The sequence below is a fragment of the Sinocyclocheilus anshuiensis genome, unplaced genomic scaffold, assembly GCF_001515605.1.
Source record: "Sinocyclocheilus anshuiensis isolate Anshui unplaced genomic scaffold, SAMN03320099.WGS_v1.1 scaffold308, whole genome shotgun sequence".
In the NCBI taxonomy this organism is placed as follows: Eukaryota; Metazoa; Chordata; class Actinopteri; order Cypriniformes; family Cyprinidae; genus Sinocyclocheilus; species Sinocyclocheilus anshuiensis.
Genome location: NW_015558619.1, coordinates 1,997,316 through 2,010,912, shown reverse-complemented (window position 1 = coordinate 2,010,912; position 13,597 = coordinate 1,997,316). Strand labels below are relative to the sequence as shown.

The 13,597-nt window shown below is 32.8% G+C and overlaps 1 protein-coding gene across 1 annotated transcript in view; it reads left to right on the top strand.

Annotated features, from left to right (window-relative positions):
* Positions 1-13,597, top strand: part of LOC107680499 (CSC1-like protein 2) — a 68,181-nt gene that overhangs the window by 37,770 nt on the left and 16,814 nt on the right. The window contains exons 7-13 of the mRNA XM_016476390.1: positions 5,164-5,306; positions 7,622-7,673; positions 7,800-7,908; positions 9,082-9,152; positions 10,773-10,853; positions 11,150-11,273; positions 12,585-12,718. Coding sequence (XP_016331876.1) covers positions 5,164-5,306; positions 7,622-7,673; positions 7,800-7,908; positions 9,082-9,152; positions 10,773-10,853; positions 11,150-11,273; positions 12,585-12,718 — 714 coding nt within the window. The remainder of the gene's footprint in view (positions 1-5,163; positions 5,307-7,621; positions 7,674-7,799; positions 7,909-9,081; positions 9,153-10,772; positions 10,854-11,149; positions 11,274-12,584; positions 12,719-13,597) is intronic.

Below are 13,597 nucleotides of genomic sequence, written 5' to 3'. Positions count from 1 at the left end.
ATACTAGTGCTGTCAAACGATTAATCGCGATTAATCACATCCAAAATAAAAGTTTTTGTTTGCATAATATTTGTTTGTATACTGTGTATATTTATTATGTATATATAAATACAAACACATGCATGTATATATTCATGAAAAATATGTTATGTTAATGTTAAATATATTTATATATAATATAAGAATATAAATATTTGCATGTAAATACATGTAAATATTTTCAAAATATTTACTGTATGTGTGTGTATTTATATATACATAATAAATATACACAGTACACACACATATATAAACAAAAACTTTTATTTTGGATGCGATTAATCGCGATAAATCATTTGACTAGTTTTTACCAAGCAGTTTATTTTTATTATTATTTTAAATACTTACTTTTAATATTTTATGGTTTATTTCATGTATTCAGATAGTATGAGTTTTATTTTGGGTTTTATTTTAAAATTATTTTTCTTAATTGTATATTTTTATTATTTTGTAGTGTTTTATTTTTTAAATATATTTTTTAATTGTACAGTTTTATGATTTTTAAAAACTTTTATCAAGCATTTTATTTAAATTATATTTATCATTTATTATTTTTAAATGTATTTTTGTTGCACATCTTATGATTTTATAACTTTTTAGTAAGCATTTTATTTTTCTGAATTTTATTGATTTTATTTTCACTATTTTTAAATTATTTATTTTAAGTTTGCATTTTTATGATTTTAATTGTTAGCTTTTCTTCAACTCACAAACTTCCTGCATCTCCCTTAGAGTCCTTTAGAAACCTCACTGCTCCATAATCCATACTATATATTCTATAAATCAGAATCAGAAAAGCTTTATTACCAAGTATGTTTACACACAAGGAATTTGACTTGACGACAGGAGCTTCCAGTGCAGAAGAAAGTACAGACTAGGGATATGCCGCTATCAAATTTTCATGTTGCGATTAATTGATAATGCTTTTATCACGGTATACGGTATTATCACGGTATTGAAATTTAGTTGCAAAAAAGTGTTGTCATAATCCAGTATAACCGGTTTAATAACTATTTTTCTTATAACAACAATAACTGAACATTTGAATAATTTAGAAACATTTAAATTAGTTAATGCATTAACATTCACAATGAGCAATAGCTGCATTTACTACAGAAGTTATTAATCTTTGTTAAAAAAAAATACAACTCTTAGTTCATGTTAGCTCATTAAATAACACTGTTGCAACTTTTGATTTTAACAATGTGTTATTAAATATTGGAATTACCTAAGATTAATGAATGTTTAGAAGAATTTTTCATTGGCAGTTTATGTTAACTAATGTAAAGTTTGACTGAACAATAAATAATCAAAACACTTTCAAGCACTTTCAACACTAGGGCATGTTTGAAAATAAATAGCCTATTAAATCTAAATATTTAACACTTAAATGCATACCTCGGGTCTTTAGCGACCCGGGACATCATTCTCTACCCTCTCCCTCCTTCATTTTTTAAAGTTAGACATCAACTTTCTTAGTATTCCTCAATCTATTCATTATAAACAATATAACAAGAAACAAATAGTAAAATATTAAATAATGCCTGTTTTCGGATTAATTTTTTGTAAAAAAAAAAAAGTGTATAGGGTCGCTACAGACCCGAGGTATGTAAATGTGTAAGTATTTTTTCCTGCACGACTATATTTACATATCTGATGACTCAATTTGTGCAATGCATCTTTTTTTCTTCAAGGTGGCACTGTTTGATACACAATAATGACGTGACGTTTCACTCATAATTACCACAGGCATAAAACAAACGAATATCATCAGCAAAAATTGAACTGGTTTGAATGGCTTTAATGCAGAGCAATTACTATACGCAATGAAATATAAATGTCACTGCCATTTGATGCTGGATGTGGTGAATAAGCTGCCAGTGATCAAAATATTGAATATCAAGTCACTGAAAACGATAGTTTTGAGAATATGGCTGAGATCGTGAATATGAGGCAGATGCTGGATGCACTGTGGAAGTGCGCTCTGACGATGACAGCGATGGTAAAATCATCTGCTCAAATTGAACCCTTTTAAGTTTCAAAAGGAAACAAAATATGCTTTATTTTATTCTTCTGTAATTGTTCTTAAAATATCAAGATAATTTTTTGCTATTGCAGCAGTTAGAGGTCCATCCGTGCTGGATATATAGGTCCGGGTCACTAAAGACCCGAATATGTAATAATGATTGTCAAAACATTCGTGCATTTAAGGGTTAAGTATTTGGCACTGTGATGAACAGCATAGCAAATACAAAATCTGAATGGCTATTTAAATCATTTAAACACTTTCCGAAACGGAAAGCTGTTTTGTTTCCGGGATAACAGCTGCATTATGTTCAGCGCCATCTGCTGTCAGAGAGTGAATGTGCTTTCATCCAGAGCGTGTCTCGCGCGCTCCGCCATGCGCATCTCATCCGTGCTTGTTTCCATCAGAGAGCACACACGTCTTTCACGCAGCATACAGCAGTGTTGTGCATTGTGACCAGTTGATGGGAAAAGTATTCTTAAAATCCATTCAAAATTCTGAATAATTTGTTATAAATAATTATTCTCTGCATTTTGAAGTGCCCACGATAACAATATCGTGCATATTCTTCATTATCGTGATATATCGCATTACCGAATACCGGCACATGTCTAGTACAGACATAGTGCAGACATACATTGGAATAACACAGTAGGGATGGAATATAACACTAATATAAGAAAAAAAAACAGAAATTAAATGTACTATATACAGAAATGGAAGTATAGGGAAAAAAATGTAATTGTTTAAATAAATGTACAGATATGTTATTTACAAAGTGTGCAGTTTACAAGTGTACAAATTTTGGATTCTGTGTATAAATATGTCAGTTGTGATGCACGGTGTATAATTATGAAAGTTTAATTGTTCAGGCTGAATATAGCCTGCGGGAAAAAACTGTTCTTGTGCCTGGCTGTTCTGGTGGTCAGTGCTCTGTAGCAACAGTTGGAAGAGAGAGTGGGCTGGGTGTGAGGGGTCCAAGGTGATTTTCTGAGCCATTTTCCTCACTCTGGAGATGTAAATAATCCTCTCAGCAGTCCTGACTGTCCGCTGTAGTCTCTTGATGTCTGATTTGGTAGCTAAACCAAACCAGACAGTTATGGATGAAGACAGTACAGACTCAATGATAGAAGAGTAGAACTGTTTCAGCAGCTCCTGTGTAGGGTTGGGTATTGTACAAAATTTTACTTGAGGGCCAAGCACTTGTTCATTTCCCTAACTTAATGAAATATTAACTGTTACACTTATAACCATGTCTACACACACTCCATAAAGCCCCTATTTTACAAATAATAATGCAGTCAGGAGATGGGGTGATGCAATGAGTGGTTTCCACATTTTTAAACATTTAAAATGCATGAAAATAAATATTTTCCATCACTTTGTTTATCACTTTTGAAATGACCTGTACACTAAATCTAACCCATGCATAACAATAGCATTTATTTAGTGGTCTAAGTTGAAGTCAGTATGTATATAAATGACAATATGGGACAAGTATAATGTAATTTATTGGCGGCAGGAGCTGCGTGCTGCCGGTACATGTACAGTCAGACAAAACAACATGCACAGTTATCAAAGACGCAATGCGTGTACAGTCGTGGAAAATTATGTGTTCGGCAGTTAAAGACGTGATGCAGCGCGTCTGTAGAGTGTGCGCGTCATGGGAAACGATGTGCTCAGTAATTAAAGAGGAAGGGCGGCGTTTCTGTTATTTGGTTTGTGACATCCTTTACGGGAAACGCCGGCACAAGGCTGCTCACAGTGCTTGGTCACGCGTCGCACCTGAACCGTTTTCGGAATCGAAACGTATAAATTGCTCACGGTTCCGGTTCTTTTCAAAAAACGGAACCGGTTCTAAATAAGAACCGGTTCTCGGTTCCCAACCCTACTCCTGTGGCAGGTTGAATTTCCTCAGCTGGCGAAGGAAGTACAACCTCTGCTGGGCCTTTTTAGCAATGGAAGTAAAGTATACTATTTACTCCATACTTGTACTATATATTACATAGTCTGCACGCTGCCATCCATACTATGTACTTACAATTCCGTACCTAAAACTATTATTCCATTCTTTATTGTCTATAGTCCATACTCTGTAATCAAGCATTCTCTCTCTGTATGTTCTCTCTATCATGAAGTATGAGGGGTGGCTAACACGAGTCTCGTTCCCCACAGGGACGAGGAGATCCGGGAGAAGTGTGGTGAAGATGCCGTTCATTACTTGTCGTTCCAGCGGCACATCATCGGTCTGCTGGTTGTGGTGGGTGTGCTGTCGGTGGGCATCGTTCTGCCGGTCAACTTCTCAGGCAACCTGCTGTAAATGATTTTAGCAAATGGCTGCAATATAACAAAGAGTGAAAAATTTAAGGGGGTCTGAATACTTTCCGTACCCACTGTATATAAATGACAATATGGGACAAGTATAATGTAATTTATTGGCGGCAGGAGCTGCGTGCTGCCGGTACACGTACAGTCAGACAAAACAACGTGCACAGTTATCAAAGACGCAATGCGCGTACAGTCGTGGAAAATGATGTGTTCGGCAGTTAAAGACGTGACGCAGCGCGTCTGTAGAGTGTGCGCGTCATGGGAAACGATGTGCTCAGTAATTGAAGAGGCAGGGTGGCGTTTCTGTTATTTGGTTTGTGACATCCTTTACGGGAAACGCCGGCACAAGGCTGCTCACAGTGCTTGGTCACGCGTCGCACCTGAACCGTTTTCGGAATCGAAACGTATAAATTGCTCACGGTTCCGGTTCTTTTCAAAAAACGGAACCGGTTCTAAATAAGAACCGGTTCTCGGTTCCCAACCCTACTCCTGTGGCAGGTTGAATTTCCTCAGCTGGCGAAGGAAGTACAACCTCTGCTGGGCCTTTTTAGCAATGGAAGTAAAGTATACTATTTACTCCATACTTGTACTATATATTACATAGTCTGCACGCTGCCATCCATACTATGTACTTACAATTCCGTACCTAAAACTATTATTCCATTCTTTATTGTCTATAGTCCATACTCTGTAATCAAGCATTCTCTCTCTGTATGTTCTCTCTATCATGAAGTATGAGGGGTGGCTAACACGAGTCTCGTTCCCCACAGGGACGAGGAGATCCGGGAGAAGTGTGGTGAAGATGCCGTTCATTACTTGTCGTTCCAGCGGCACATCATCGGTCTGCTGGTTGTGGTGGGTGTGCTGTCGGTGGGCATCGTTCTGCCGGTCAACTTCTCAGGCAACCTGCTGGGTGAGTCCTGAGGTCAGAGGTCAGAGGTCAGCGGTGCGATTGTAGGTCCGTTAGCGGTGATGAAAAGTATTATATTCACTTAAAGTATATGTTTCATTTGAAAGTAGTGATGCATGATATATCGGTGACCAATGTATTCGACGCTGATTATTCATTTTGGCTCGTTTTAATCAGTATTGTCTGTTGTAGGTAAATAAATGCCATTTTCTGTTCTTTTTGTAAAGATTAATTAACCCTGTAAAGCCTACTGTATCATATTTGAACAAGTATTTTACATATTTAGCCAGTAAAAGGCCTTCTAGCATAATTGCACAAGCTTGAGCTTCACGTGTCTTTTTGCTGTGAAATCTTTACAGATTTTTGTTAAGTAAACAAAAGAATAACACTTGTATATTTTTAATATTTTAATAGTTTTATGATTTTATTAATTTATAGTGTTTTATATTGATGTTGTAAAATTAATTATTTTAAATGTATTTGTTATACATTTTTAGCAAGCATTTTGGTTTGATCATTATTTTAAAGTCATTTATTTTAACTGTATTTTTTATAATTGTATTCATTTCTAAAGTGTTTTGTTTAGATATGTTTTATTTTAAAATTATTTTTCTCAATTGTACATTTTTATGACTGTATTTTGTAGTTGTTTTTATTTTTTATCATTTTAAAATGATTTCATTAATTATAAGTGTATTATTTAAAAAAAAAAAAAATTCATGATTTTATTATTTAAGTGAATTATTTTAAAATGATCGATTTTATGATTTTATTAACTTTTAGTAAATGTTTTATTTTAATTTGATTTTTATTTAAAATCTATTTTCATTATACATTTAATGATTAAATTTTTTTTAATTATTTTACATTTTTCTGATTTTAATTAGCTTTTAATTTTTAATTAACATTTATTTATGTGTTTAAGATTTTGTCTGAAGGTTCAATAAATGGTTCCATTAAAAAAGGTTTAAATTTCATATGTCAGCCTTTACAGGATTAACAAGTGGAACCTCAGGCTAAAAAGCATCTGTATATGTGGGCTGTTTACATGTTCACACATTCAATCATGAGTTATTGTATCGGCCACAAAGAGCTGGTGATTATTGCTGATGTTTATCGGCTGAAGATAAAGTTAAAAGATATACGACTCCCATTATCGTCCGGTTATGTTTTTCTGAGCACAGAACTCTCCATCATTAGACGCTGTCCCGTCTCTCTGGCCTGTCGCGTGGCGTGCTGTAGATTATCATCAGAGAGGGTTAATCCACAGCGCTCCGCTCCAGTAATGAGATTGAACTTCTATCTGCTCGCTGGGTAATTGGATGCCTGCTGCAGGGAAAAAGGACAGAGAGTGCGGCCCAAAGACACAAAAACTAATGGGAAGAGGTCAAACAGATGAGGACACTTTGCACGAGTCCTTAGAGACGGGATCAGTGTGGACAGAGTCACAGAGGACAGAGCGTTCGGTCAGAAACAGGCTTGATGCAAATGTTTGGGCAGGAAGAGGTCGTCTGAGCAGCATGTAAAGAGACATATTATAGTTTGTTGCTTTATGAGCCATTTAGACATGCAAAGTAACAATAGAAACTGCCTGCTTCTCAGATGCAACACATTGCATTGCATCAAAAGATGAAATTTCATATCTATAGTTCTTATGTATGTTTGAGACCTTAGATAGAAGGTACGGGCCAGTGTTATTATCATTGATGTACTATTATTGTAATATTTTGAATTAGTCTCTATTTTTATATTTTAAGTTTACATTTGAAATTTAAAGTAATTTTATTTATCTTTTTTTTTAATAATCTGTATAGTTTTTATTATTTATTTAGTATTATTGGTTAATTTTGTTTAGTGTTTTAGTATTTTATTTAGTATTTTAGTTTAGTTTTCTCATTGTCCCCATATCTCCTCATTTGCTTTATCTAATAATGCAATTTTAAAAAATATTACTTAATATATTATGCACTCTTTATTTTATTTATTTTTTGTTTAATGTATCTAATTATTTTATTTGATTCTATTGATTTCCATCTCTTAATCATTTCAGATTTGATAATTTTTGTTTTGTTTTATTATTTTAATTAATTAATTACTTTATTGGATTTTCTATTTTAATTTATTTTATTTTATATGTTAAGTTTGTATTTCTTTAGTTGTTTTTACGCCGTTATATCTTTAATTATTAATTAATTATTTGTATTATTTTTATTTTGCATTCTGTGACTGTGTTCAGCGTACAGTGTTTCCTGAGAATGATCCTTTTGTTAGCTTTCAAAAGCACAAATTAAGTTGTTGTTTTAATTTTTTTTCCTCAGAAAATAACGCATACAGCTTTGGACGCACAACAATCGCCAACTTGAATTCTGGGTAAGACATTTTATTCATTGCACAAATATTGCAACCCCACCCCCCATGCGCTTTAATTGAAGATGTCATGATGCATTTAGAGTATTCTGGGTAAAGTGGATGTGTCTCTTTCTCTCTGTGATTCAGAAATAACCTTTTATGGCTGCACACATCATTTGCCTTCATGTACCTGCTCCTCACCGTCTACAGCATGAGACGCCACACGTCCAAGATGCACTACAAAGAAGATGATCTGGTATGTGAACTGCATCAATTTAAAGGAACCGTTCCTTTTTAACCCTCATAATGCATTTGGGTCCGCTTTGGCCTGGAAGAGATGCATAAAAAAAAAGTTACATGTTGCATGTTTGGGTCATTTAGGACCCGGGTACCATTAGGTGTCAGAAATACTTTTTGTAAAATTATCTATGAAGTTATATTAGTCAGAAACCTTTGGTAAAATCATTTATATTTTTCCCCATATCTTACACACTTTTGGGACTGAATTGTGTTAAAAAAGTAACATGTATGCCTGTTAATGAACCATTGCAGCATGAAAAATTGAAATCTTTTTTTTTTTCGTCTGAAAGTGAAAGTTTGTGCAAGTAAAACTGTCATTTATTTTGTTTGAAACTTTTTATTTGTATTTTTTTGTATGTTAGTTTTTTTTTTTGTTTTTTTTTTGTCATGGTTCATGTGCAATTTGAAATTTCAAAGTATTTCTCATTTTTAATACATTTTTGTTAACTTTGAAATGTTTTCACATGGCTCAATTATTTAGAAGTTGCTAATCAGATACAATTTGGTTTTAGATGACAAATATTATGACTGTTTTATGAAATAACGACTCTTCAGGTCCGAACGGACTCTTAATGTTGATGCAGATTTTAAATGCATTATGTGGTTTAAATGTAAAAAGTGCAGCATCAACATTTTGCTAAACATCTTTTTCACATGGCTCAATTATTTAGAAGTTGCTAATCAGATACAATTTGGTTTTAGATGACAAATATTATGACTGTTTTATGAAATAACGACTCTTCAGGTCCGAACGGACTCTTAATGTTGAAATAGTATGCAGATTTTAAATGCATTTTGTGGGTTAAATGGAAAAAGTGCAGCATGAACATTTTGCTAAACATCTCTGTATGGGTTATACTGGTTTGCAATGTGATTAAATGATTTTTGGCTGAGCGTTTCCTTTATTTTGTATACAGTAATAACAGAAAAGCCATCTGGAGGAGTCTTGTGACGTGTGCAGCTCATCATTAGTCATGCTGTAACGCTTATGAAATATTCATGAAGTCCGTCTATAGCCCTGACCTACATTTCTGAGCCGAGCGTTTAACCTCGATCCACACTGCAACGTCCTCCAGCATCTGTGCATGTGTAAATAACCCAAATATCATGCTTTCCCCTCTCTCCTCAGGTGAAACGCACTTTATTTATCAACGGCATCTCCAAATATGCAGAAGAAAGCCATATAAAACAGCACTTTGAGTAAGACCACTCTTTTTCTCCTCTTTATGCTTCAAACACAAATTTTATTCTGTAAATCGTGTCAAATATTAAAATCACATGTGGTTTGTGCGTTAGCGGGCGTCAGGGATGTCTACGTTCTCTCTGGAGCTCTGCTTCTGCAAGCATCTGCCGTAATTGTCTAAATGAGTGTTTTAAATTCGAGTCATGCAGCCAATCAGCCAAAAATGAGTGTGATGAGGCGCTGGGGAGGAGCTATGAATAGACTCGAGTGTCTAATGTGATTTTACCTGAGACAGAGCTGCTGAAATCAGAGGAAAACATCACAGGCTGTTTGTTCACTGTAATGATGAACAACGGGAGTGTATAGAGACTTTCAGATGTTTAGCTAAAGGTACAATACCGTTCAAATGTTTGGGGTCTGTAAGAGTTTAATGTTTTTGAAAGAAGTCTCTTCCGCTCACCAAGGCTGCATTTATTTGATCTAAAAATAGATACAAATTTGGAAATATTTTTAGAATTTAAAATAACGGTTTTCTATGTGAATATCTGTTGAAATGTAATTTATTTCTGTGATCAAAGATGAATTTTCAGCATCATTACTCCAGTCTTCAGTGTCACATGATCTTCAGAAATCATTCTAATATGCTGATTTGCTGCTCAAGAAACATTTCTGATTATTATCAATGTTGAAAACAGTTGTGCTGCCCAATATTTCTGTGGAAGCAGAGATACAGGATTTTTTCAGGATCCTTTGATGAATAGAAAGATCAAAAGAACAGCATTTATTTGAAATCTTTTGTAACATTATAATGCATCCATGATCAATAAAAGTATTAATTTCTGATTAAAAACTTATTAAATGTTCCTTGGAATATTTGATTTAGATTGGATTCTGATTTTAATTATTTTATTGTCAATTAATCCATTAAAATGTATTTTAAATGTATTTTAAATGTTACTGTTAAATTGCATTTTAAAGAGGAATTTGCTAGTTACTTTCATTTATTCATTAGCAATCATGCAAACATTCATTTTGTACACATTGTTTACATAAAAGTAAATAAATAAAGACCAAAAAATGTTCATTATATTATACCTTAGTGAATATTTAAATATAAATTAAATAATTTCAAGTAAGTCGGTTTTTATTCATATTCATAGTGATTATTCATATTTTTTTACACAATTTTTTGCATGAAAGCAACCAATAAATGTTGACTATATTATACCTCAGTGGATATTTAAACATTAGTTAAACATTTTTTTTAAATAAAATGGTGATACATTTTTATTTTTCAGGATTCTTTGATGGAAAAAAAGTTGAAAAGAACAGCATTTGAAATAGAAATATTTTGTGAGATTATAAATGTCTTTACTCACACTTTTGATCCATTTAATGCATCCTTGCCGAATAAAAGAATTAATTTCTTTTCAAACAGTAAAGCTTTCTGACTGCAAACTTTTGAACAGTGTTTAAATGACTTGAGAAAATGTAGTTCTTGCGTTTCCAAAATAAAAATTCACACAATTCTCTTTTAACCAAAGTAACACTGTTAGCTGTTTGTCTGATATCATAATGATATCAGAAATATCATAAAGTGAGTGTGAGATGTTGATTTCTTCATTTGTGTCTCTCAGACAGGCGTACGAGAACTGTGTCGTACTGGAAGCGCGTGTTTGTTACAATGTGGCCAAACTGATGTCCCTCAACGCCGAGAGGTAAAATTCTTGTTTTTAATGAATTGCTCAGATTTGGCTCAGGATTGGAAGCTCTTCCTGTAAGTTTCTCTTTTAGGTTCAGAAATGAGTCTATCCACTGATCTGACCTCTGAGACCTTTTATCGATCTGTTAGACGGGCTGAGGTTTCCTCTGAGCTTGTGTGTGTGTGTGTGTGTGTGTGTGTGTGTGTGTGTGTGTGTGTGCGTGTTTGTGTGTTTGTGCGTGTTTGTGTGTGTGCATGCGTGTGCGCGTGCACGCGTGTTTGTGTGCGTGTGCGTGTGCGTGTGTCCTGCAGGAAGAAGACTGAACGCAGTAAGAAGTTTTTCACGGATCTGATGGCCAAGGAGCACATGCCTGCCATGATTAACCCCAAGCCCTGCGGTCACCTGTGCTGCTGCGCCATTACAGGCTGTGAAGAGGTATGAACACATTACCCACAATGCCTCTGTGCTGTCAATGTACAGTGCAAAGCGTTACTGCTGGAGGAAAAACTCATCACTGACCAATACAAGCAAACTTTCTTCCTTTTGGCTTCTGAATATGTTTGCCACCTACAGTATCATTACTACTTATTATATTAATATTGAGATAAATAAACAACTTTATGAATTGAGTAGTTATAATTGTTTAATATTTATTGTAATAAACAATTTTAAATATTATAGGATAAATACATTATTTATTTTTTAAATATCGATAGTCATCAATTATTGGTTGCGTTCATATAAACGAATATGAATACGAATTTATAAATTGACTTATTTAAAATTGTTTATATTATACCTCAGTAGATAATGAATTAAATAGTCAACATTTATGGTTTGCTTTCATGCTAACAGTTGTGTAAAAATATTAATAAGGACTTAATAAATTATTTATTAAAGTTTAAATATCTACTGATATTTCTACCTCATATTTATATTTATATTATACCTCAGTAGGTATTTAAACGTTAATTAAATAGACAACATTTATTGGTTGCTTTCATGTAAACAGTTGTATAAAATATGAATAAATCACTTAATAAAATGACTCATTTAATATGATTTATTTATGTTTAAATATCTACTGAAGCATATTCAATCATTATTTATTGGTTGCTTTTAATTAAACAAGTGTCTAAAATTTGAATACTTTATAATTGACTTGAAATATATTATACCTTAGTAAATATTTAAACATGAAATAAATATTCAACATTTAATGGTTGCTATTTAAAATTGTTCATTTAATTCATATCTACTGAGGTATAATAGCATCAATATTTATTGGTTGCTTTCATGTAAACATTTTTTTTTCATGATTGGATAATGAATAAATAAGTATTTTGCCAATTCTTTTTTAAATACAACTGAAAAATTACATTTAAAATACATTACTTTATTGTTTCATTAAACGACTTTTTAATTGGTTATTTGAAAATAGAATAATTAGAATCAGAATGCAATCAAAAAGCAAGTATCCCAAATAAGTCAGAACATATTCTGATCACTTCAAAATAATTTATTTACATGTTTTTAATATATTTTAAAATAAAAATTATTTAATCAATAATAGCCTATCACTCCTATAGCGTGTCCTTGAATAAAAGCATGTGTGGCTTGTCTGAGAATCATTCAGAGGAACTGAAAGCTCTTCTGGGAGGAAGTAATAAATAGATGGTTTCTGGAGGCTCGTGTCTGCTGATGTTCTGTGATGCAGTCGAGCCGTAAGTCTGTGTGGTGTTGCAGGAGGAGGCTGTGAGTTATTACACCAAACTGGAGGCCAAACTGAAAGAGGAGTACAGGAAGGAGAAGGAGAAAGTCAACACCAAACCGCTGGGCATGGTGTTCGTCACCTTCCAGAACGAGGCCATGACGGCAATGTGAGTATGAGACGAGCGACACGTGAGCTTTAGAAAACACATTGCTCTAGCTACAAATATTGTGTAAAATATTGTCAAATAAATTGTTGTAAAATATATATATATATATATAAAAAAAATATATTTGTACTAAATGGAGTACTAAATAAAGTAATTTGGAACATAAAAAAAGTTCTTAAATATAACAAAAATAATAATTAGTTTCAGAATCCAATCATACAAATCAGAATCAAGTATTCCAAAGAGCTGTTTATTTACACACTAGATTTTTAAATGAAATGATTTTATTATTTCAGTCAATAATGGATGAAATGACCGTAAAATATTGTGCACAAATATTGTGTAAAAATTTTTTTATTTTTAAAATATTTTAATTATACTTAATATTTGTATTAATATTTGTAATTGTTTATTAAAAAATTAATAAACTGATCATTTCAGTCAGAGGTTTAGAATGAAGGTTAAAAAGGTTCAGTGAAATTAAGAATGAAGCTTAAATATATTATTTTACACACGTGTGTGTGTGTGTGTGTGTGTGTGTGTGTGTGTGTGTGTGTCTGTGTGTGAAGTTGTTAAAATAATTTTAAAAATTCATGTCATGTCCCCTTTAAATGTAATATTTTAAAATAATTCGATTTAGAATCCAGTCAAAATCAATTATTAAAAAAAGCCATTTAATAAGTCATTTTATTTAAGCATATTCTGTCAATTGATTAATTTGAAAAAAAAGTATCTATCTATCTATCTATCTATCTATATCTATATCTATCTATCTATCTATATGTATGTTTGTCTGTCTGTCTGCCTGTCTGTCTATCTATCTATATGTCTGTCTGTCTGTCTGTCTATCTATGTATCTATCTATCTATCTATCTATCT